The sequence below is a fragment of the Nomascus leucogenys genome, chromosome 15 (genome assembly GCF_006542625.1).
Source record: "Nomascus leucogenys isolate Asia chromosome 15, Asia_NLE_v1, whole genome shotgun sequence".
Classification (NCBI taxonomy): Eukaryota; Metazoa; Chordata; class Mammalia; order Primates; family Hylobatidae; genus Nomascus; species Nomascus leucogenys.
Window position 1 is genome coordinate 11,773,600 of NC_044395.1, and position 24,961 is coordinate 11,798,560.

Consider the following 24,961-nt stretch of genomic DNA (forward strand, 5'->3'; position numbering starts at 1 on the left):
CACCACCATGCCCGGCTAATTTTGTATTTTTAGTAGAGATAGGGTTTCATCGTGCTGGTCAGGCTGGTCTCGAACTCCCGACCTCAGGTGATCTGCCCATCTCAGCCTCCCAAAGGACTGGGATTACAGGCGTGAGCCACCGTGCCAGGCCACCTAATTTTTGTATTTTTTAGTAGAGATGGGGTTTCACCATGTTGGCCAGGCTGGTCTCCAACTCCTGACCTCGAGTGATCTGCCCGCCTTGGTGTCCCAAAATGTTGGGATTACAGGTGTGAGCCACCGCACCCAGTTACATTTTTTTTTCTTTTTTAAAATTTTATTTGTTGAGACAGGGTCTCACTCTATCATCCAGGCTGGAGTGCAGTGGTGCAGTCTCGGCTCACTATAGCCTGAACCTCTTGGGCTCAAGCAAACCACCAGCCTTGGTCTGCCAAAGTGCTTGGATTACAGGCGTGAGCCACCATGCATCTGGCCCCCACAAACATTTAGAACAAACAAGTACTACATCCAGGAGAAGGGCTGTGATCCTAGCTCTTCCCCGTCTGTGCCTAACACAGAGGGCTTTCCCTTGAGTGCTAGGAACCCCATGGAATTATCTGCAAAATAATAGGAGTTTTTTCTGGGTCAGAGTTCATAGGTTTTATCTGACTGAGAGAACCTTCTCAGTAAAGGATCTGAGGAGCTGCGGAGCATCACGTGATCGAGGGCAGGGTTGAGGGCTTGAGTGAAACAATTTGGAACAGCTGCAGCTGAAATGTGCCTGGGAGATGCCCATATGCTTGCATGCCCTTTTTAGTGCCCTTTTGTGTATCTGGAATGCTCCCTCCAGGCCTTTTCTCCTTGCCTCTCAAAGCCTAGCTCAAATGCCACTAACTTTTCTGGGACACTCTCCTTGATACTATTTCAAATAAATCGTTTCTTTTTTTCTGTTTGTATGTCTTTCCTTGTTAATCTCACTTGATTATAAATCACTTGAACCAAAGAAGAGATTTGCCAGGCGCGGTGGCTCACACCTGTAATCCCAGCACTTTGGGAAGCCGAGGAGGGTGGATCACCTGAGGTCAGGACTTTGAGACCAGCCTGGCCAGAATGGTGAAACCCCATCTCTACTAAAATAAAAAATTAGGGCCAGGCGCAGTGGCTCACGCCTGTAATCTCAGCACTTTGGGAGGCTGAGGCAGGCAGATCATCTGAGGTCGGGAGTTCAAGACCAGCCTGGCCAACATGCGTGAAAGCCCAGCTCTACTAAAAATACAAAAATGAGTAAGGCGTGGTGGCATGCATCTGTAATCCCAGCTACTCAGGAGACTGAGGCAGAAGAATTGCTTGAACCCAGGAGGCAGAGGTTGCAGTGAGCCAGGATCGCACCATTGTACTCCAGACTGGGCGACAAGAGTGAGACTCCGTCTCAAAAAAACAAACAAACAAACAAACAAAATTAGTCCGGCTTAGTGAAATAGGGCAAAGGAAGCAATCAGATATGCATTTATCTAATGTGTGCAAAGGGATAATCGTGAGTTCTGTCTGTCCTTTCTCCACAAGCAGTCTCCTTGTGGGCAAATTGTGCAGGAGTACTGTAAGCTTTTTTTTTTTTCATCTTTGTAGCTATCTTATTTCTTACTCAGGAATAGAATGGAAGGCAGGCCAGGCGTGGTGGCTCATGCCTGTAATCTCAGCACTTTGGGAGGCCAAGGAGGGTGGATCACCTGAGGTCAGGAGTTCAAGACCAGCCTGGCCAACATGGCGAAACCGTCTCTACCAATAATACAAAAGTTAGCCGGGCATGGTGGTGTACACCTGTAATCCCAGCTACTCAGGAGGCTGAGGCAGGAGAACTACTTGAACCCGGGAAGTGGAGGTTACAGTGAGCCAAGATTGCACCACTGCACTCCAGCCTGGGCGACAGAGCGAGACTGTCTCAAAAATAAATAAATAAATAAATAAAATCAAGTAAACAGTCCTGTCTCATAGAAGTCTCTCAAATACTTAAAAAAAAAAAAAAAAGAATGTGAGGCAGGTTTGCCAGACATAGTTCCAAGCTCGACCTTCCCTTTGGCTTCACGAGGGGTCCCGAGGTTTCTTTTCCAAGTTTATGCTTAATATATGCATAACTCTACACTTGTACATTTTCCTCCTTTCCTTGACTTAGCTGTGTGAACTTCAGTATGTAACTCAAACTTCAAATTCCTTACCTGTAAGATGGGGTGGTTCTGAGCATTTAATAATACTTTATAACTAAAAATGCTACACAAATATGAAGTGTTATTATTTTTGGAAGGAGAGGCAAGGCCTAGGCGCAAGTGTACTGTACTTTTAACTTTTATTTAGAACAGAGGTCTCTTGGACTCTTAGCCCCAGGCTTGACTACTTTGTGCCACTGGGAGTACTCCCTTTCCTCGTCTTCATACCATCAGGAAAGGCAGGCTGAGAGTTACACTACTTGACTCTGCCTTGGTCTATCCCACAGGTGATCACTTACTCCAGTCGTCATGTCTACAATAACTTGACTGAGGAACAGAAGGGCCGAGTGGCCTTTGCTTCCAATTTCCTGGCAGGAGACGCCTCCTTGCAGATTGAACCTCTAAAGCCCAGTGATGAGGGCCGGTACACCTGTAAGGTTAAGAATTCAGGGCGCTACGTGTGGAGCCATGTCATCTTAAAAGTCTTAGGTAAGATAGGATGCCAAAGTGAATGTCTACAGCTTATTTCTAAGGTATCTAAGAGGGATGGCCATATGCATCACAGTGGTACAAAACATCATGTTCAGTACTTTGTATTATACATTCAGAGATCACCTCGTCCAGTTCCCTGGAAAGAAATGTGTATCTTCTGTATTATAGCCACAATAAAAAATGAAAATATAAGAGCAATTTTCCACAGTTGTCCATTACAAAACATATTCTCTAATATTTAAGTGGGATCTTCATATTTAAGTCTCTCAGATATGATTCAAATTCACTTGTTTTTTGACAGCAAGAGCTACTAAGTTCTACTTAATTGCTTCCAAATTAATACACTTCTGTATCAGTAAAACCATGCTCAACTTTCCTAAAATGTCCAATAATAATGTCTTCTTTGAGAAGTAATGAGGCAGCCTCTGCCCCAAAAATTAAAACAGCACCACTGGAGTTGGGGATATGTGTGCTTAGGGGATGGAGGTGGATGTTTTTCTGGGGGTAGTGTAAAGCAAGGCTAGTTGAATCCCCACTCAAAAGTTGACCAGAACGGATGGCTGGAGAAGCAACTCAATAGGACATAATTTTTCCATTGAATCTGGTGTTTGGGGATCTTTGAATCACTACACTTTTGCTTGTTGTTGCTGTTGCCAGTGAGACCATCCAAGCCCAAGTGTGAGTTGGAAGGAGAGCTGACAGAAGGAAGTGACCTGACTTTGCAGTGTGAATCATCCTCTGGCACAGAGCCCATTGTGTATTACTGGCAGCGAATCCGAGAGAAAGAGGGAGAGGATGAACGTCTGCCTCCCAAATCTAGGATTGGTAAGTCATCTTCCTACCAATCTACTGAGCCAACAAAATAGTCCTCTATCCACGAGCTCTAAATCAGCTTTGTCAGCAACTCACTATGTGACCTGAAATACCCTGCTGAACCTCCTGAACTTCCATTTTTAAAATCTATTAACTAGAACAGAAAATCTGTCTTTCCTTTCCTCAAATGACATGTAAAAGTAGTAAAAGAGATTGGAAGAAATGTACTACATAAATCCACTGTATCTAAATATTATGTTTAGTATCCCTTAAATGTTCACAATCTTTTGTATCTTTTGAGGATGTGCTACAACTTAAAAAAAATGTTTACCTTTCTTCTCATGTTCCCAAAGGATATCTTTTCTATCATTTCATTCTTATCAAATAGCATTACAGAATCTCAGGTCAGTGATACAATAAAGTAAACAATAAATATAGATACCATCACTAAAGGGATTTACAGTCATTCTTTCTGCTTGTGCAGACTACAACCACCCTGGGCGAGTTCTGCTGCAGAATCTTACCATGTCCTACTCTGGACTCTACCAGTGCACAGCAGGCAACGAAGCGGGGAAGGAAAGCTGTGTGGTGCGAGTAACTGTACAGTGTAAGCATCGAAAGAGGTTTTAGTTTCATTGTTTTGTTTGTTTTTGCATTGTAGATCAATGTTAAGACATTCTAATCATGAGTAAGGTTAAGGTCAAAATCTTTATCTCCAGAAGGATATGGCTATCACCAAAATAAATTCAGTAGTTGCAAAGACCACTCAACAATTGACTGGCCAGGCACAGTGGCTCACACCTATAATCCCAGCACTTTGGGAGGCCCAGGTGGGCAGATCGGTTGAGGTCAGGAGTTCGAGACCAGCCTGGCTAACACGGTGAAACCCCGTTTCTACTAAAATACAAAAATTAGCTGGGTGTGGTGGTGGGCGCCTGTAATCTCAGCTACTCAGGAGGCTGAGGCAGGAAAATCTCCTGAACCTGGGAGGCGGAGGTTGCAGTGAGCCAAGATCACGCCACTGCACTCCAGTCTGGGTGACGGACTGAGACTCCCTCTCAAAACAACAACAACAACAACAACAACAACAACAAATCAGCCCTGCGTGGCGGCTCACACCTGTAATCCCAGCACTTTGGGAGGCCGAGGCAGGCAGATCACGAGGTCAGGAGTTCAAGACCAGCCTGGCCAACATGGTGAAACCCCATCTCTACTAAAAGATACAAAAAATTAGCCAGGTGTGCTGATGCGTGCCTGTAATCCCAGCTACTCAGGAGGCTGAGGCAGGAGAATCACTTTAGCCTGAGACGCGGAGGTTGCAGTGAGCCAAGATGGTGCCATTGCACTCCAGCCTGGACAACAGGGCGAGACTCCAACCAAAAAAAACCAAAAAAACACCGGTTGACTCTGTATTTACAAACATGTGAATTAGCCAGCCCCCTAAAGAAATTCACTATATGCAGGAGAGTACTAAATAAACACCATGCCTAAAAACAAAAACAAACAAAACCATGCAGCTAGTTACATGCCACCTACCATTCTAGGCAAGTAGATGAGATTTCTCCCCTCCACGGAGTGTTTGTGAGTGCGTATGTGCATGTGCTCGTGCACATACACATGTGTACACGTGTTATAATCAAGAATTCAATTTACTTCAAGTACAGATGAGAGACAGTAGTAGGCGACTAAGAGCATCAGCTGTGGAGTCAGATAACTGCCTGGATTTCAATCACGGCTACCACTAACTCTGTAGTACCTTAGGCATATTTCCCAATCTATAAAGGAGAATAACAGTTAACTATCTCATAGAGTTTTTCTTTTTTTCCTTTTTTTTTTTTTCTGGTCTTGCTCTGTCGCCCAGGCTGGAGTGCAGTGGTGCAATCTTGGCTCACTGCAGGCTCTGCCTCCCGGGTTCAAGCGACTCTCCTGCCTCAGCCTCCTGAGTAGCTGGAATTACAAGTACATGCCACCACACCTGGCTAATTTTTGTATTTTTGTAGAGACAGGGTTTTGCCACATTGGCCAGGCTGGTCTCGAACTCCTGGACTTGGGAGATCCACCCTTCCTCACCTCCCAGAGTTCTGGGATTACAGACATGCGCAATGGCACCTGGCCTCTTAGAGTTTTTCTGAAAAGTTAGTAAATGAACACATTTACTTACAACTGCCTAGGAACAGGGCTTGACATACAGTGGGTGTTCAATAACATTAACTATTATTATTATTTCTCCTTAATCAATTTAGTAACTTCAGACTTTTGAACCAAATCCTATATCCGCAAGCCATGTTTGCAGTGTTAAAATTTATTTGGTGCAATAAATAGTATGCCAGGCTTATCATCTAGAGATTGAGTCTTGAAAAAAGACAGGATAAACCAAGTTGAAAGATAAAAGGAGGCAGGGCATGGATATTAATCTTTGTTAAATTGTCTCCATAACATCTTTGTTAAATTGTCTCTAATTTCTCAAATGCTCTTTGGACCACTTTTAACATTTTCCTAACCCCCAACCTGTTTTCTTTTTGAGACAGAGTCTCACTCTGTCACCCAGGCTGGAGTGCATGGTGAAACCCCGTCTCTACTAAAAATACAAAAAAAAAAAAAATAGCCAGGCCTGGTGGCGGGCGCCTGTAGTCCCAGCTACTAGGGAGGCTGAGGCAGGAGAATGGCATGAACCCTGGAGGCGGAGCTTGCAGTGAGCTGAGATCGCGTCACTGCACTCCAGTCTGGGGGACAGAGCAAGACTCCATCTCAAAAAAAAAAAAAAAAAAAAAAAAAAAACCAAAAATAACCCTGGCCACTGGCTGGCGAAGTCTGTGATTCAGTAACTACAACTGCAAATATATCAAGAGGGTTGGTCATACAATAAGAGAGGGTAATGCAGTACTATTCAGGAAGATAGATATAAAGACCTGGAGGTCGGTGCAGTGGCTCACGCCTGCAATCCCAGGACTTTGGAAGGCTGAGTCGGGTGGATCACCTGAGGTCGGGCGTTTGCAACCAGCCTGACCAACATAGAGAAATCCCATTTCTACTAAAAATACAAAATTAGCCGGGTGTGGTGGCGCACACCTCTGATCCCAGCTACTCAAGAGGTTGAGGCAGGAGAATCACTTGAACCCAGGAGGTGGAGGTTGTGATGAGCCGAGATCGCGCCATTGCACCCCAGCCTAGGCAACAAGAGTGAAACTCCGTGTCAAAAAAAAAAAAAAAAAAAAAAACCTGGAAATGCTCATTCTGTCCAGAGCTTATGTTTTTTGAGTTAATAACGTATTTCCTAGCTTATGTTTGGTTTTACCTGTGCTTTTGCTTCTGAGAAAATAGATGTACAAAGCATCGGCATGGTTGCAGGAGCAGTGACAGGCATAGTGGCTGGAGCCCTGCTGATTTTCCTCTTGGTGTGGCTGCTAATCCGAAGGAAAGACAAAGAAAGATACGAGGAAGAAGAGCGACCTAATGAAATTCGGTAAACCTCCCAAATCCCCACTTTTACGGGGCTTCTGTTTTAGGGCCAGCACTTTAGTGACCAGCCAACATAAATGTTCCCAGTTTTCTCTTAACCATATATCTGTTAAAAGGATTATCCTGGTAGGTAGGAAGTTCCAGCCTAGGGACAGAGGGTATGGTTTACCTGGACTTTATTGTGAAAGTATCTTATCCTCAACAAACACTTAAAAGTTAAATTAGGCCGGGCGCAGTGGCTCACGCTTGTAATCCCAGCACTTTGGGAGGCCGAGGCGGGCGGATCACGAGGTCAGGAGATCGAGACCACGGTGAAACCCCGTCTCTACTAAAAATACAAAAAAATTAGCCGGGCGTGGTGGCGGGCGCCTGTAGTCCCAGCTACTCGGAGAGGCTGAGGCAGGAGAATGGCGTGAACCCGGGAGGCTGAGCTTGCAGTGAGCCGAGATTGCGCCACTGCACTCCAGCCTGGGCGACAGAGCGAGACTCCGTCTCAAAAAATAAATAAATAAATAAATAAATAAATAAATAAAAGTTAAATTAGGCTGGGCGTGGTAGCTCATGCCTGTAATCCCAGCACTTTGGGAGGCCGAGGCGGAAGGATTGAGGCCAGGAGTTTGAAACCAGCCTGGTCAACATAGACTCCATCTTTACTTAAGAAAAATAAATAAATAACCAGGCATGGTGGCCCATGCCTGTAGTCCCAGCTACTCAGGAGGCTGAGACAGGAGGATGACTTTGGCCCAGGAGTTTGAGACTACAGTGAGCCATGATTGCACCTCTGTACTCCAGCCTGGGTGACAGAGAAAGAGCATGTCTCAAAAAAAAAAAGTATTACTTCTAATTCACTTCTACTCATAATGGGCATACAACGAAGAATGGGCATGGTCATGAAAGGGTTTATGCAGACAAACCCTAAATCAGGAGGAGTGCTGTCTAGACCATCTCAATGGTAAGATCCTATCCTCCCAGTATAATAGAGTTGACCTGTGGGCTAACAAAATATACATTTGCGTGAGCCAAGCATTAAGTCTTAAGATACGAGGAAGTACCTCTGTCCCTAAATGGTTGCCTTCCGATGGTATTATCTGAGGTTTACAGCTTGGGAAACCTCAGAAGGAAGCAATCATAGTGGAAGCAATCACACATCTGCCAGTGTTAAAGTTTATCTTTGCTGTTTTTTCTCTTCAGAGAAGATGCTGAAGCTCCGAAAGCCCGTCTTGTGAAACCCAGCTCCTCTTCCTCGGGCTCTCGGAGCTCACGCTCTGGTTCTTCCTCCACTCGCTCCACAGCAAATAGTGCCTCACGCAGCCAGCGGACACTGTCAACTGACGCAGCACCCCAGCCAGGGCTGGCCACCCAGGCATACAGCCTAGTGGGGCCAGAGGTGAGAGGTTCTGAACCAAAGAAAGTCCACCATGCTACACTGACCAAAGCAGAAACCACACCCAGCATGATCCCCAGCCAGAGCAGAGCCTTCCAAACGGTCTGAATTACAATGGACTTGACTCCCACGCTTTCCTAGGAGTCAGGGCCTTTGGACTCTCCTAGTCATTGGAGCTCAAGTCACCAGCCACACAACCCCCTCGAACCAGATGAGAGGTCATTTAAGTAGCAGTGAGCATTGCACGGAAGAGATTCAGATGAGCACTTTCCCTCTACAATACCAAACAAGCAAAAGGATGTAAGCTGATTCATCTCCAAAAAGGCATCTTATTGTGCCTTTAGACCAGAGTAAGGGAAAGCAGGAGTCCAAATCTATTTGTTGACCAGGACCTGTGGTGAGAAGGTTGGGGAAAGGTGAGGTGAATATACCTAAAACTTTTCATGTGGGATATTTTGTGTCAGTGCTTTGATTCACAATTTTCAAGAGGAAATGGGATGCTGTTTGTAAATTTTCTATGCATTTCTGCAAACTTATTGGATTATTGCAATTATTCAGACAGTCAAGCAGAACCCACAGCCTTATTACACCTGTCTGCACCATGTACTGAGCTAACCACTTCTAAGAAACTCCAAAAAAGGAAACATGTGTCTTTTATTCTGACTTAACTTCGTTTGTCATAAGGTTTGGATATTAATTTCAAGAGGAGTTGAAATAGTGGGAGATGGAGAAGAGTAAATGAGTTTCTCCCACTCTATACTAATCTCACTACTTGTATTGAGCCCAAAATAACTATGAAAGGAGATGAAAATTTGTGACAAAGGATTGTGAACAGCTTTCCATCTTCATGATGTTATGAGGATTGGTGACAACATTAGAAATATATAATGGAGCAATTGTGGATTTCCCCTCAAATCAGATGCCTCTAAGGACTTTCCTGCTAGATATTTCTGGAAGGAGAAAATACAACATGTCATTTATCAACGTCCTTAGAAAGAATTCTTCTAGAGAAAAAGGGATCTAGGAACGCTGAAAGATTACCCAACATACCATTATAGTCTTTTCTTTCTGAGAACATGTGAAACCAGAATTGCAAGACTGGGTGGACTAGAAAGGGAGATTAGATCAGTTTTCTCTTAATATGTCAAGGAAGGTAGCTGGGCATGGTGCCAGGCACCTGTAGGAAAATCCAGCAGGTGGAGGTTGCAGTGAGCCAAGATTGTGCCATTGCACTCCAGCCTGGGTGACAGAGCGAGACTCCATCTCAAAAAAAAAAAAAAAAAAAGTCAAGGAAGGATAAAAGGAAGTTCAGTATTGTACCACCCTTGGAACTTCCTCCATTTCTTCCATTTGAGAAGGATGTGAACCTGGAACTTTTGATGATTCTAAGCCTTAAATTATCAAAAAGATCAGGGATTGCCAATGCTTCTAATGGCACTGCAAGTATATGCCATAATCATTCCCTCCTAAAAGTGAAAAATGAGAGAAATTCAGTATTTTCCCAGGCTCAGCCTCCAGAAGTCTAGCTCTGGGCTGGAAGAAAAGGGTACTAATATTTAGGGAAGAGATGAGAATAATTAGTGGGTGGCAGGAGAGGGCTGAGCTAGTGCCTGCTAACATTTTAGTTGTATCTTGGAAAGATTTAGCAAAAATAACTCACCAGGATAGCTGCTGAAGAGCTGATGAATGGGAGAGGAAAGATGTTTGAGAAATAAAGAAAACAGCAGCCTCCAATACAATAACTTGCCTTTTTAATAGTTTTGACTACTCTTAATACCTATACCACAAATGCTGGACCTGAATCAGCCGTTCAAGGACCCTAGCACAAATGTCAACTGATCATCTCTGGGAAAGTAGAAAACTTTTTTTTTTTTTTTGAGATGAAGTCTCACTCTGTTGCCCAGGCTGGAGAGCAGTGGCACCATCTAAGCTCACTGCAGCCTCCGCCTCTCGGGTTCAAGCGATTCTCCTGCCTTGTCCTCCTGAGTAGCTGGGATTACAGGTGCCCGCCATCACACCCAGCTAATTTTTGGAGTTCTGATAGAGACAGGGTTTCTCCATGTTGGCCAGGCTTGTCTCAAGCTCCTGACCTCAAGTGACCTGCCCACCCTTGGCCTCCCAAGGTGCTGGGAATACAGGTGTGAGCCACTGCACCTGGCCCATAATACTTTTTTTTTTGAGCTGCAGTCTTGCTCTCATCACGCAGGCTGGAGTGCAGTGGCGCATCTCGGCTCACTGCGACCTCCACCTCCTGGGTTCAAGCGATTCTCCTTCCTCAGCCCCCCAAGTAGCTGGGATTATAGGTGTGCGCCACCACGTACAGCTAATTTTTGTATTTTTAGTAGAGATGGGGTTTCGCCATGTTGACCAGGCTGGTCTCAAACTCCCGACCTCAGGTGATCCACCCACCTCGGCCCCACCAAGTGCTAGGATTACAGGTGTGAGCCACTGCGCCCGGCCCAGAATACTTTTTAAAAGAAGAGCAGGTTAGAGGAAAGAAAAAAATTAATGCCGAATGTGGTGATGAAAGCATGTTTCTAAAATGGGAAGCCGATGCTTAAAGAGGAAAGACTAATCTGGGATTTTGCCCCATTTCTCTGGTTTTTCACTCCTATATTTAATTCTCACAATCGTGTCGTCACATAGTACAAAAAACAAAATTCTTGTAAAGTCCCCAGGACTTTATCCTTGGGTGAAAGTTTTAGCCTGAGTATTGTCTTCCTCTAAAAAAAGGTGGGAAATGAGAGATTGAGGAATTAACATATAAATGTCTGCTATGGGTTTAAGAGAACTGGTGTATTTGGAATGCTTCTTACACTAACGCTGTCTCATTGTAAAATATAAAACCCCTTACTCTGACTACATTTTTATTCCTCTGGTAGTGTGGTATCCAGGCAACATATCACTTCTGCTATGTAATTCTGAGAATTCTCATTTCTAGAGTACCTGAGCCAAACAAATACACTATGGAAGCTGCAGCTGTATCATCACTAGCAATTTGCTCATCATTATTCACTACCTTTGAACCTAAGGTTTCCTGCCTATGCTTTTGAAAGCAAAAATCAGTCTCCTTTGCATGAAAAAGAGACTTAGATTTTTAAACACGTTAGTTACCAGAATGCTAAAATACCAGTTGACTACCCAAATTATTTTGGAAATCTATCCATAATGGAAGTCTACAACAAACACATAAAACAGATTACACTAACAGCTGAGAAATCCAAAGGAATTGAAGATTCTGAGAGATAAACTGTTCAAGTCTTAGCAATGATACTGCACTTGTCTTTGACAGGTTCTGGGCTTAAGTTAGAGGCCCTACTGGTTCCAAACCATATTCCACTGACTTTGCAAGTAAAATAAATTTGATTCTGAAATAGGAAACAAAAAAAGGAGAAATAACTAAATAGTAGAATAAAAACTGTTTGTAGGAAGAAGATGCAGATGGAATGATGTGGACGTTGAGTAACCATGTCAATAAAATATATAAACCAAACTTAAATTTGTGAAATAAGGAAGTTGGTACCTTTGTTGTTACAGTGTATAAAAACAATTGCAGAACTGCTGTTGCAAAAAGACATACATAGTTTTGCTTCCTTCTGGTGTTAAGCTGTTTGTATTTCAGTTTCAGTTTTAACTTCTAAGTTGCCTTGTAATTGGGACTGTGTTTCAGCATCACAAAAACCAAATATTTATTATGGATGCATCTGTATCAGCAATTAAAAAATAAACAAGTAAAAGTGATACTGTAGGAGAAGCTGAAGCTCATATAACCTGGACTGGAAATTTGTTTATCAGCTTGCTGCCAACAGAAGAACAGAAGAACTCAGACTGAATATGATCTATTATTTATCAATTTCAGTCACAAATTTACCAATTACTTTTTTCTCTCACAAGGCAAGATGCTAGGTATAAGTTGCACAGGGGATACCAAGAGAGTTGCTGTCCTTAAGGATTTATCAAAATTAACGAAATAATAATTACTAAGCAAGTATTCTGTGCCTAGGTGAAGTGCCAACAGAGAAGCACACACTAAGGGGTTCAAATAAATCTGAAAAGTATGCACTAAGAGATTCAAATACATCTGGAAAAAACTTCACAGAGGCCATTGTAAAATAACAGCAATAATAGTAATCATCACTTTCTGAGCCATCATGTGCCAGTCACACTAAGTACATTATACATTTTGTCTCAATTTCATACTCACATCAACCCTATAAGGAAATATTTGTATTCACATTCTACAAGTGAGAAATGTAAGGCTCAAAGAGGTTATGTCAGTAGTAAAGCCAGGATTTATTTTTACTTTTATTTTTATTTTGAGACCAAGTCTAGCTCTGTCGCCCAGGCTGGAGTGCAGTGGCACAATCTCGGCTCACTGCAAGCTCCGCCTCCTGGGTTCACGCCATTCTCCTGCCTCAGCCTCCCGAGTAGCTGGGACTACAGGCGCCCACCACCATGCCTGGCTAATTTTTTGTATTTTTAGTAGAGACAGGGTTTCACCATTAGCCAGGATGGTCTCGATCTCCTGACCTCGTGATCCGCCCACCTCAGCCTCCGAGTGCTGGGATTACAGGTGTGAGCCACTGTGCCCGGCCCTGGAGCCAGGATTTAAACCCAGCCACTGTTAGTATATTCCATCAGAACTGACAGATCCTGATTCATCATCATCTTCCCTCCTGAAATCCTCAAACCTTTACACTCAACTATAGGCTTTCTCTTCTCTTTGCTTTCTTCCTTGACCTAAAGCTTTTCACCATACTTGGGACACACTTAGCTCACTCACACAAGTCCAAATCCTTTAGGTTTCCCTTGTTCTGCAAAACAAGATACAATTCCCAACTTTATAATTGCCTGATTTGTCTTTACATGGTAATGATGGGCTTAGATCATGTAATTTTTGTTGAATGTTAAGCACAGAGTATCTTGAGCACATCAAGATTAAATCTGTCCAATCTTCTGAGAGGCAAAAAGATAAGGTGCATTGAAACTACAAAATAATAGGTACAGTTGATTCTTCAACTGTTTTTTCCAGATGATATGATACAGTCATATCAATTTATTTAAAATGTAGGCTGGAGTCCATGGCTCACAATTGTAATTCCAACACTTTGGGAGGCTGAGGTAGGTGGATCACTTGAGGTCAAGAGTTCAAGACCAGCCTGGCCATGATGGTGACACTCCATCTCTACTAAAAATACAAAAATTAGCTGGGCGTGGTGGCACATGCCTGTGGTCCCAGCTACTCGGGAGGCTGAGGCAGGTGAATCGCTTGAACCCGGGAGGTGGAGGTTGCAGTGAGCGGAGATCGTACGACTCCACTCCAGCCTGGGTGACAGAGCAAGACTCTCTCAAAAAAAAAAAAATTATACAGTTCAAGGACCCCATGTTTAGTAATTATGTTTACAATTATTTGCTTTTTTTTTTTTTTTTTGAGACGCAGTCTTGCTCTGTTGCCCAGGCTGGAGTGCGGTGATGTGATCTTGGCTCACTGCTGCAACCTCCGCCTCCTGGGTTCAACCGATTCTCCTGCCTCAGCCTCCCGAGTAGCTGGGACTACAGGCGCACACCACCACGCCTGGCTAGTTTTTATATTTTTACTAGAGATGGGCTTTCACCATGTCAGCCAGGCTGGTCTCCAACTCCTGACCTCAGGTGATCTGCCGGCCTCCCAAAGTGCTGCGATTACAGGCGTGAGCCACTATACCCAGCCCTCTGTCATCTTTTATATCGTATGTTTTTGTTACCACTTGTGGATGGAAAAGTAAGTTATAAAAAAGGAAAACTCAATGAGTTTGGCTACTTGTAAGGAGCTCTGCTAAAGATTTCAATTAGTAAAACAATTTAAAAATTAGGGCCAGGCGCAGTGGCTCTTGCCTGTAAACCTAGCACTTTGGGAGGCCAAAGCAGGAGAATTGCTCGAGTCCAGGAGTTTGAGACCAGCTTGGGCAACACAGTAAGACCCCATCTCTGCAAAAGGAAAAAAAAAAAAAAAAATTTTTTTTTTTTTTTTTTTTGAGATGGAGTCTTGCTCTGTTGCCAGGCTGGAGTGCAGTTTTGTGATCTTGGCTCACTGTAGCCTCCGCCTCCTGGGTTCAAGTGATTCTCCTGCCTCAGCCTCCTGAGAAGCTGGGACTAGAGGTGCATGCCACCATGCCCAGCTAATTTTCGTATTTTTAGTAGAAACAGGGTTTCAGTATGTTGGCCAGTATAGTCTCGATCTCTTGACCTTGTGATCCTCCTGCCTTGGCCTCCCAAAGTGCTGGGATGACAGGCGTGAGCCACCACACCCAGCCAAAAAAAATTCTTAAAAATTAGCCGGGCGCAGTGGCTCACGCCTGTCATCCCAGCACTTTGGGAGGCTGAGGCGGGTGGATCACCTGAGGTCAGGAGTTCAAGACCAGCCTGACCAACATGGAGAAACCCCGTCTCTACTAAAAACAGAAAAAATTAGCTGGGCGTGGTGGCGCATGCCTGTAATCCCAGCTACTTGGGAGGCTGAGGCAGGAGAATTGCTTGAACCTAGGAGGCGGAGGTTGCAGTGAGCCGAGATCGCGCCATTGCACTCCAGCCTGGGTGACAAAAGTGAAACTCCATCTAAAATAAATAAATAAATAAATAAATCTTAAAAATTAAGCTGCATTGAAAAAAATTTTAAATTAAAATAGGTGGGGCGCAGTGGCTCACGCCTGAGTCCCAGCACTTTGGGAGGCCGAGGCGGGTGGATCACTAGGTCAGGAGTTCAAGACCAGACTGACCAACATGGCGAAAACCCATCTCTACTAAAAATGCAAAAAAAATTAGCCAGGCGTGGTGGTGCACACCTGTAATCCCAGTACTCAGGAGGCTGAGGCAGGAGAATCGCTTGAACCCGGGAGGGGGAGGCTGCAGTGAGCCGAGATTTCACCACTGCACTCCAGACTGGGTGACAGAGTGAGATTCCATCTCAGATTAAAAAAAAAAAAAAATTAAAATAATAAGGAGCACTTTTTTTGTTCTTTAAGAGACAGGTTCTCACTCTGTCGCCCAGGCTGGAGCTCAGTGGCACAATCACGGCCCACTGCAGCCTCAACCTCCCAGGCTCAAACCATCTTCCCACCTCAGCCTCCTACCTGGGACTACAGGCACAGACCAACACGCCCAGCTAATTTTTGTATTTTTTGTAGAGACAGGGTCTCCTTATGTTGCCCAGGCTGGCCTTGAAATCCTGGGCTCAAGCCATCCACCAGCTTTGGCCTCCCAAAATGCTGAGATTACAGTGCCTGGTCAAGAGCGCATTTTATACAGCAACTCCTCTCCATAGTGTAGGGGCTAAACAAGATGACTAAGAGTTTGAAAGTAGAAAGCAATCTAGCCTGAGTTAGAAGCATAAGCTGTGGAATAAAATCTGATTTTGAAAAATTCAGGGTCAGCTAGAAATCTTAAGCAAATTATTTGACCTATTTGAACCTCAATTTCTTTATCTGAAAATGGGGACAATATGATCTGCCAAAAATAGTTGTGAGGGTCATGTAAGAGAATATATGTCAAATGCTTAGCATGGTGCCTTGCATAAAGCATTGAATAAAACATCAATGGCAAGTGCTGTACTACCAGAAATACAATAGGCATGAGAATGTTCTAAAGCATATAATCTGGTTTAGTAAGGCAAAGCATAATGCAGGAAAAAGATATTGGGGCTATGTTTATGTATGCTGTTGTCCAGTTGCAATAATTTATACATGGCTGCAGTTAGAAATCAAAATATTAATAACAGCTTGCATCATTCTGGTTTCAAATTTCCCTGATGCAATGCAGTACATACACTCCAGTATTTGGGCAATCAGGGCATACATATATTGCATCTTTTAGTCATGTCACTGGGTCACAGAAGGGTTGTTTTTAATATCTGAGTTTTTGAAGCAAGGGACTGTAAGTTTACTATTCTTTAATACTAATTTTTAAAAAATGCGTATTTAGTAACAGTACACCACATAATCCTAATACAAATTATACAATTAAATTCTAAACCTCAAATTTTTTTCATTTTTTTTGTTTTTTGAGACAGGGGTTTGCTCCATCACTCAGGCTGGAGTGCAGGGGCACAATCATGGCTCACTGCAGCCTCCATCTCCCAAGCTCAAGCGATCCTCCCATCTCATTTTTTTAGAGAGGGGGGGTCTCACTATGTTGCCTAGGCTGGTTGAGACTTTTCAACAGAAGCAACTGAAACCACAAAACTATTAAATAATTTCTTCATAAACTAAGGCCGGCACAGTGGCTCATTCCTGTAATCCCAGCACTTTGGGAGGTCGAGGTGGGCAGATCACTTGAGGCCTGAGACCAGCCTGACCAATATGGTGAAACCCTGTCCCTACTAAAAATACAAAAATTAGTGGGGCGTGGTGGTAGTACGGGCCTCTAATCCCAGCTACTTGGGAGGCTGAGGCAGGAGAATTGCTTGAACCCAGGAGGTGGAGGTTGCAGTGAGCCGCGATCACACCACTGCACTCCAGCCTGGATGATAGTTAGACTCCACATTAAAAAAAACAAAAACAAAAACAAAAACAAAAACAAAACAAACAAAATAGACCAGGTGTGGTAGCTCATGCCTATAATCCCAGCACTTTGGGAGGCTGAGGCAGGCAGATTACCTGAGGTCAGGAGTTTGAGACCAGCCTGGCCAATATAGTGAAACCCTGTCTCTACTAAAATACAAAAAGTAGCCCGGCGTGGTGGTGTGCACCTGTAGTCTCAGCTACTCGGGAGGCTGAGGCAGGAGAATCGCTTGAACCTGGGAGGCGGAGGGTGCAGTGAGCCAAGTTCGTGCCACTGCACTCCAGCCTGGGGGACAGAGTGAGACTCCGTCTTTTCCGGGAGACTGTCTTTTTTGGGAGACGGAGTTGTGCCTTAGTTTCCTCATTTACAAAATGACGATCATAATAGTTGCAATCACTTAGATTTACGGTGAGAATTAAATGAGGCAAGGTTGGCATGTGGTAGGCACACAAAAATGTTAAATCATTATCCTTTTATCCAGTCAGAAGTCCTAGGCTCTAGACTCCACTGCAGTCCCATGCAACCAAACTTTTAGATCTTAACTGTGTCATTTGAAACCCTGTGCGCTTAAAGTGGTGGAAATAGGACCTTTATCATATTCTAAGCTTTAAATATATAAACGCTAAATCATTCCATTTAATAAGACATAGCCCAAGTCACAGAACACGTTTTAAGAGTAACCAGAAACAGAGGTTATTTGTTCTGCTTTCCTTTATCACTGCTATTGGATGGGATATCCCAAACAAGTGGATGTGCGCCCCAATTCTATTTTCCACCGGTTCGATGATTAAAATAATTACAAAAATGCAAAATACAGCATAGGGTGTAGTTTGAAATGTGTGCTTGTTAAACTTTAGGCACTGGGGTGTGAAAAGAAAGATTCCAGATATTATTATTAGCAGTTAGCGTGGGGGACTGGGGGTTCCAAATACCAAAGGAAACTGAAGAGTGGCTCACAGTACGTATCTTAACTCTTTCTGGAGTTGAGTTGAATTTATTTCCAGGAAGGAAATCACACTGTAGCGTAACAAACAAAAGATATAAAACAAATCTTGAACCTAAAAAAAGCCAGATTTGATTCTAGCTTACCCAGCTGCTTATCTTCCCACAAATGATTATCTCTGAGCTGCATTTTTCTCCTGATATGGGGATGAATAATACACACCTTAGGAGAATTGTGTTGATGATTAGATGACAAATGAAAGCATTTTGTATGTAGTGAAAGCATTTTATAAAATTAAATCCTTGGGACGTGGGAGAGGCTAAGAATGTATCTCCATGAACTCTAAGCCAACATTCCTCCCCAAAAGGAAAATATGAAAAGGAAATTCTCCATGTTTGAGTCTGTTTCTACCCTTTACTGGCTTTGACAAGGACAAGATGTCCTCGCTCTTCTGACAGCCTTTTTCGCAATCTAGAGACCTTCTAATTCCAGCCCTGCTACTAAAAGTTCTTTTGGTGTAGCCTTAAAAAATCTTTTCCCCCATAGGTGCCTATTTATCTACTAAATAGGAATAGCTACCTCGCCTGCTTAAAAGGATACAGGGAGTGTTCAAGGTACCTGAGACAGGCTCTTGGAACCACACAAGGCCCCACATGTCCGCGGCCATGCACAACATTGCACAATTTAAAATTCTAGGCACCATTGTTTTGTGCACCAGCTCAGTCACGTTTTCAAAGCGTCGGCATGGTCTGTCGTTTAATTTTTGATGAAAGTCAAACCAGGAAAGATATCACCTCATGTTACTGAAAATACAAACGTTCAGAAAGTCTAAATCAAGGACGCACGGCTCCTGGAACCTATGATTCCTAATGCCTGGTTCACCTAACCAAGAACACACTCGCCACCTTCTAAATCTGTTTATTTTATAAACAACGGGGAAATGTAGGGCTTGGGCTAGTTGGGGAAGGACTGAGCCAAGCAACCGAATCTGTTCTTGACGGAGGTGGGAAGGGGCCTAAGGGTCGGGGCTCAGAGAAGCGGGTTCGCCTTTTCTTTCCGCGGAGAGGTCCAGACACGACCGCGTCCTGAGGCGGTTCTGAAAAGACGGGCCCCCTAAACCTCTGCGTCGGGGGCTGCCTCGCAACAGTTGCCGTAGGGAAATGTGGGTGCTGTGGGGGCCTGCCGAGCTAACCCGCCCCACCCCGCGGCGGCCTGGCGGCTCCCTCCAATCCCAATCCTGGGTGCCCGTGAGCGAGCGGCCCTACTAGCACCCTGAAGCTGGACCCTTCGCCCCAGCCCCTCGGGGTCAGCCCTTGCCCAAAGCCACGCTATGAAATATAGATTCGCGAAACCCAGGGCACTCAGAGGACCGTCTGGAACATGGAGATGGGGGATGGAAAGGAGGAATGAGGACGTGGGTGGGGGAAGGGAGCAACAACCTTCGTAGCCATTTTGTCCTCGCTCCACTTCCGTCTTCTCCGCCCCGGCTCCCGCGCCCGAACCCCTCCCTTCAGGCCCCGCGCGATTCCTCCCCCAGTTCTGTGAGGGCCAAGATCCCGGCTAGCGCCGCTATCATTGGTTGGTTCCAAGTTTGCCCGCCCCTCTTCCTCCTCCTTTTTCCGCCCCCTCCCTCCCGCGGAAGCTGGGGGCGCATGCGTAGAGGCGGACGGTCCCCTCCCCCGCCCGGGGTAACTGAGGACTCCCGCGCGCGGGCTCTCTGCGCCCCACCCTCTCTTTCCCCGGGGCCGTCCGGAGAGCGGGGGCGAGCTTGAAAGTTCCAGAACGCTGCGGTGAGTGCGTTATCGCGAGGCGGAGCGCGGTGGGGTGGGTGCGGAAGGGGGCGAGGCCCGAGGAGTGGAGCCGGGCTTGTGATTGGGTCTTCTAAGGGCAGCCGGGCGTCTATTGGTCGGGGAAGCCGTAATGACAGGGAGCAGGGGCGGGCCCCTTCTGGAAGGTTCTGAGATAGGGTATAAGAGGCAGGGTGGCGGGCGGAAACCGGCCTCATTGAACTCGTCTGCAGCTCTCGGGATTGTTGCGGCTTTCTTCTTTATTGGAGCCAGGCCTAGACGCCAGGTAAAATCTCTGCTAAAGAGTTGGGTTGTGGGTCTGGGAGCTTGCAGCTTCCACACAGGCCGGTTGGGCTTGCTGAGGCTTGGAGGGTTCTGAGAATCTTGTCGAGGCGAGTGTGCGGCCCCTTCCACCGGCATAAGGGGCCTCAGTTTTCGGTGGGATGGCAGCGGCGTTTGGTTGCAGCCGGTAGGACGGAAATCTAGGGGGAGTGGGCCGCAGTAGCCCCAGGGAGGCTGGGAGACGCCCGGTGACCGCGTGGCGGGGGAGGGTTGCTGCGTCGGCTTGTCTGGCGCGCAGGGAAGTGGAGCCAGCGTTTTCTTTCCCCCGGTTTCCTGCTTAGTTCAGTCCCACCGTGGTTCTTCAAAACCGTTCTTGGCGTGCTTCCAGTATCGGGGTGCATTCCGGAGTAAAAAGCCCGTTGACTCCGGGGGGCACTGGCACCTGGCGAGGGAGAGGAAGAGATAGTGGTCAGCTTGGGGTTAAGACCACGTGTTGAGCAACGCCCCAGGCCCTTTGGGTAGATGGGTCCTTCATCTAGGGCGTGCTCTGCTGCGGTTGGCACGCAACCTGGACTGCAGCACTAGTTGTGGACCTCCCGCGTGCTTAGACAAGAGGTGATGGGCTCTATTACCTCTTGACAGTGGCCATACCTTTTTATTGGTTATGTGTTCTTTTAAGGGATGAGGGAAATACTTTGATTAATTGAATTTTTAAACCGGATTTTTCTTTCCTTCAGCAACCATGTCCAAGGGACCTGCAGTTGGTATTGATCTTGGTACCACCTACTCTTGTGTGGGTGTTTTCCAGCACGGAAAAGTAGAGATAATTGCCAATGATCAGGGAAACCGAACCACTCCAAGCTATGTCGCCTTTACGGACACTGAACGATTGATCGGTGATGCCGCAAAGAATCAAGTTGCAATGAACCCCACCAACACAGTTTTTGGTGAGTTACTAATTTTAAGATGACAGAACAAAATTTAACAGGGCTAGGAAGCAGAAAAGTTTATGAAACGTGAGGGGGGAGCTTTTTGTTAGAAAAACTGAGCTGAGAGACTTGTTCTCAAGTCTGTTATAAAACGGTGTAGAGACCTTTCAGGCCGAAATCTAGATAATGTAGGAGGTCGAAGTTTGAACCTTTGCTACCTATATGGTAGCTGAATTCACCTACCTATGAACTGTTAAGTATTTGAGAAACCATGGACTTGGGTTTTAGAAGAGGTATGAAATTGAAAGTGTTTTCATTTGATACCTTTCACAGATGCCAAACGTCTGATTGGACGCAGATTTGATGATGCTGTTGTCCAGTCTGATATGAAGCATTGGCCCTTCATGGTGGTGAATGATGCTGGCAGGCCCAAGGTCCAAGTAGAATACAAGGGAGAGACTAAAAGCTTTTATCCAGAGGAGGTATCCTCTATGGTTCTGACAAAGATGAAGGAAATTGCAGAAGCATACCTTGGGAAGGTGAGGTTTGTTTTTCAGTATGGGGTGCGTTCCGGAGTAGTTAAAAGCCCTATGACTCCTGTGGGGGGCACTGGCACCTGGCGAGGGAGGGGAACAGATGGGGCTCAGCTCAGGGTTAAGACTACGTGCCCAACAAATGCCCCAGGCTCTCTAGGTAGATGGGTCTGTCGACACCAGAAACCAGCGAATCTTGACAATTACACAGTAATTTACATTTTGGGGGGGTGCTCCAGCTGTTCTTTCACCAGCATTAATCCATTTGTTGGAGTTTGCATATGTAAGTTATAATAGTTATCAATTTGTGGTCTTTTTCTTATTCCTAGACTGTTACCAATGCTGTGGTCACAGTGCCAGCTTACTTTAATGACTCTCAGCGTCAGGCTACCAAAGATGCTGGAACTATTGCTGGTCTCAATGTACTTAGAATTATTAATGAGCCAACTGCTGCTGCTATTGCTTACGGCTTAGACAAAAAGGTATGTACAATTTGTGATGCAAGTCCAGATTATTTTAAGATTAGTTTGATCCGTCAGAAATCTAAATGGGATTGTTTTTAATGGCAGGTTGGAGCAGAAAGAAACGTGCTCATCTTTGACCTGGGAGGTGGCACTTTCGATGTGTCAATCCTCACAATTGAGGATGGAATCTTTGAGGTCAAGTCTACAGCTGGAGACACCCACTTGGGTGGAGAAGATTTTGACAACCGAATGGTCAACCATTTTATTGCTGAGTTTAAGCGCAAGCATAAGAAGGACATCAGTGAGAACAAGAGAGCCGTAAGACGCCTCCGTACTGCTTGTGAACGTGCTAAGCGTACCCTCTCTTCCAGCACCCAGGCCAGTATTGAGATCGATTCTCTCTATGAAGGAATCGACTTCTATACCTCCATTACCCGTGCCCGATTTGAAGAATTGAATGCTGACCTGTTCCGTGGCACCCTGGACCCAGTAGAGAAAGCCCTTCGAGATGCCAAACTAGACAAGTCACAGATTCATGATATTGTCCTGGTTGGTGGTTCTACTCGTATCCCCAAGATTCAGAAGCTTCTTCAAGACTTCTTCAATGGAAAAGAACTGAATAAGAGCATCAACCCTGATGAAGCTGTTGCTTATGGTGCAGGTAACAATCGTATCTCAACCCTAAAGGCAGGCAGGCCCAAGGTGACTCGCTGTGATGAGTGATTGTTAAACATTCGTAGTTTCCACCAAAAGCTTGGCTAATGATGGCAACACCTTCCTTGGATGTCTGAGCGAGTGATCGTTTTTAAAACAGGAGCTATGTACTGGGTTTTGTTTTAACTTTTTTTTAACGTTAACTTTTTTTATTTGTTAGCTGTCCAGGCAGCCATCTTGTCTGGAGACAAGTCTGAAAATGTTCAAGATCTGCTGCTCTTGGATGTCACTCCTCTTTCCCTTGGTATTGAAACTGCTGGTGGAGTCATGACCGTCCTCATCAAGCGTAATACCACCATTCCTACCAAGCAGACACAGACCTTCACTACCTATTCTGACAACCAGCCTGGTGTGCTTATTCAGGTATGTTTCTGTACTTCTCTTGTTTGGCTTACTGATACCGGATAAAGGGAAGTCTTGACTGACTCGCCATGATGATGGATTCCAAAACCATTCGTAGTTTCCACCAGAAAGTCTTATGTTGGCCAGTTCCTTCCTTGGATGTCTGAGCGACCATTCTTCCTTACTTAGCAGGACTCTAGCACTATCACAGAGACCTGAAGTCCATTGCGGTAACTTGTTTTGTTCCCTACCAAGGTTTATGAAGGCGAGCGTGCCATGACCAAGGATAACAACCTGCTTGGCAAGTTTGAACTCACAGGCATACCTCCTGCACCCCGAGGTGTTCCTCAGATTGAAGTCACTTTTGACATTGATGCCAATGGTATCCTCAATGTCTCTGCTGTGGACAAGAGTACAGGAAAAGAGAATAAGATTACTATCACTAATGACAAGGGTAAGTAGGCACATATGGCACTGTCATCTAGTCTTGACACAGGGATCATAATGGTATTCAATTGAGTTTCTGGTGCCTAAGGGCATCTAGCTAAGAGAAACTAGAGTTACACAGGTAATTTAAGGCTTTTAATTTCTTTACTAGGCCGTTTGAGCAAGGAAGACATTGAACGTATGGTCCAGGAAGCTGAGAAGTACAAAGCTGAAGATGAGAAGCAGAGGGACAAGGTGTCATCCAAGAATTCACTTGAGTCCTATGCCTTCAACATGAAAGCAACTGTTGAAGATGAGAAACTTCAAGGCAAGATTAATGATGAGGACAAACAGAAGATTCTGGACAAGTGTAATGAAATTATCAACTGGCTTGATAAGAATCAGGTTTGTGATCCCCCCCCCCCCCCCCCATGGAGGGGAAGGGGATGGTAGACCAAGCTTGGGCTAGATTTCAGTATAGGGTCACAATGATGAATGGTCCAAAACATTCGCGGTTTCCACCAGAATTCAAGGTGTTGGCAACTACCTTCCTTGGATGTCTGAGTGACCCAAGATATTAAGGAAGAATAAGGCCCTATTTTAATGTTGGCAGTGGCCCCTCTTGTAAGAGTTTGTGCCAGACTTTCAGTATCAGATTGCATCAGGGTTAAAGAAGGGTTACTAACATTAAAAGAACTTCTAGTAATTGTTTTTTCTCTTCCTCAGACTGCCGAGAAGGAAGAATTTGAACATCAACAGAAAGAGCTGGAGAAAGTTTGCAACCCCATCATCACCAAGCTGTACCAGAGTGCAGGAGGCATGCCAGGAGGAATGCCTGGGGGATTCCCTGGTGGTGGAGCTCCTCCCTCTGGTGGTGCTTCCTCAGGGCCCACCATTGAAGAGGTTGATTAAGCCAACCCAAGTGTAGATGTAGCATTGTTCCACACACTTAAAACATTTGAAGGACCTAAATTTGTAGCAAATTCTGTGGCAGTTTTAAAAAGTTAAGCTGCTATAGTAAGTTACTGGGCATTCTCAATACTTGAATATGGAACATATGCACGGGAAGGAAATAACATTGCACTTTATAAACACTGTATTGTAAGTGGAAAATGCAATGTCTTAAATAAAACTATTTAAAATTGGCACTATACAATTGTTTTGAGTCTTTAAATAGCCTCCCAGGCCAGGTGGTGTGGGAGAAGTAGGCTTAGGTGATTATGTGAATCTTACTACCTTCCCCCCCTTCCTCTTAAGCTTGAGTTAACAAGGGCTGAGTGGCAAGTTGTCCTTCAGAGCATTGTGGATGGTACGTTTTAGAATTCAGAGCTTTGAGAAGGGGAGCATGAGAAATTGGATCTGGATCAAACTAACCTTAGTCCTTAGGCTATAGAGGCAGAAAGCTGACTTAATGGTGTTTCCTTAAACCTATTCTGTGTGTAAGCCTGCCTTAGGAGCAGAGGCTTTACTGGAGAGTTGTGCTAGATGAGTAAGAATTTAGAGACCAGAACCAAATACTGGGCAGTGAATGTTAAGCTACATGGCAGAGGTATCTTCAAATCTCAATCCCTTGTATGAGTCACTGCCCTGTGGGCTTCTATTTCCTCTACCTGAGTTAAGATTATTCAGAAGGCCAAGGGGATGGAGCTAACCTGCCACCTGGTTAATTAAGGTCTCA

The 24,961-nt window shown here is 44.9% G+C and overlaps 2 protein-coding genes and 2 non-coding genes across 5 annotated transcripts in view; all 4 read left to right on the forward strand.

Moving 5' to 3' along the window:
• CLMP (CXADR like membrane protein) overlaps positions 1-12,088 on the forward strand; it is a 116,339-nt gene extending 104,251 nt beyond the window's left edge. The window contains exons 4-8 of one of the 2 annotated variants that reach the window (XM_003253305.4): positions 2,468-2,669; positions 3,330-3,497; positions 3,970-4,092; positions 6,807-6,948; positions 8,136-12,088. In XM_003253305.4, coding sequence (XP_003253353.1) covers positions 2,468-2,669; positions 3,330-3,497; positions 3,970-4,092; positions 6,807-6,948; positions 8,136-8,436 — 936 coding nt within the window. In that variant the 3' untranslated portion in view covers positions 8,437-12,088. The remainder of the gene's footprint in view (positions 1-2,467; positions 2,670-3,329; positions 3,498-3,969; positions 4,093-6,806; positions 6,949-8,135) is intronic. The other variant, XM_030828734.1, reaches the window with a different exon arrangement.
• Positions 12,089-19,655: 7,567 nt separating this feature from the next.
• HSPA8 (heat shock protein family A (Hsp70) member 8) lies at positions 19,656-24,436 on the forward strand. The gene is made up of 9 exons (XM_003253302.4): positions 19,656-19,879; positions 20,613-20,822; positions 21,138-21,343; positions 21,667-21,819; positions 21,907-22,462; positions 22,676-22,878; positions 23,113-23,311; positions 23,456-23,688; positions 24,010-24,436. Exons 2-9 carry the CDS (start codon positions 20,618-20,620, stop codon positions 24,193-24,195), a joined length of 1,941 nt encoding a protein of 646 aa, XP_003253350.1. The 5' UTR covers positions 19,656-19,879; positions 20,613-20,617; the 3' UTR covers positions 24,196-24,436.
• LOC115830599 lies at positions 22,509-22,596 on the forward strand. Its single transcript, XR_004026128.1, has one exon. It is a non-coding gene; the product is annotated as a small nucleolar RNA SNORD14 (small nucleolar RNA).
• On the forward strand, positions 22,942-23,028 carry LOC115830601. The gene has a single exon (XR_004026130.1). It is a non-coding gene; the product is annotated as a small nucleolar RNA SNORD14 (small nucleolar RNA).
• Positions 24,437-24,961: the final 525 nt, after the last annotated feature.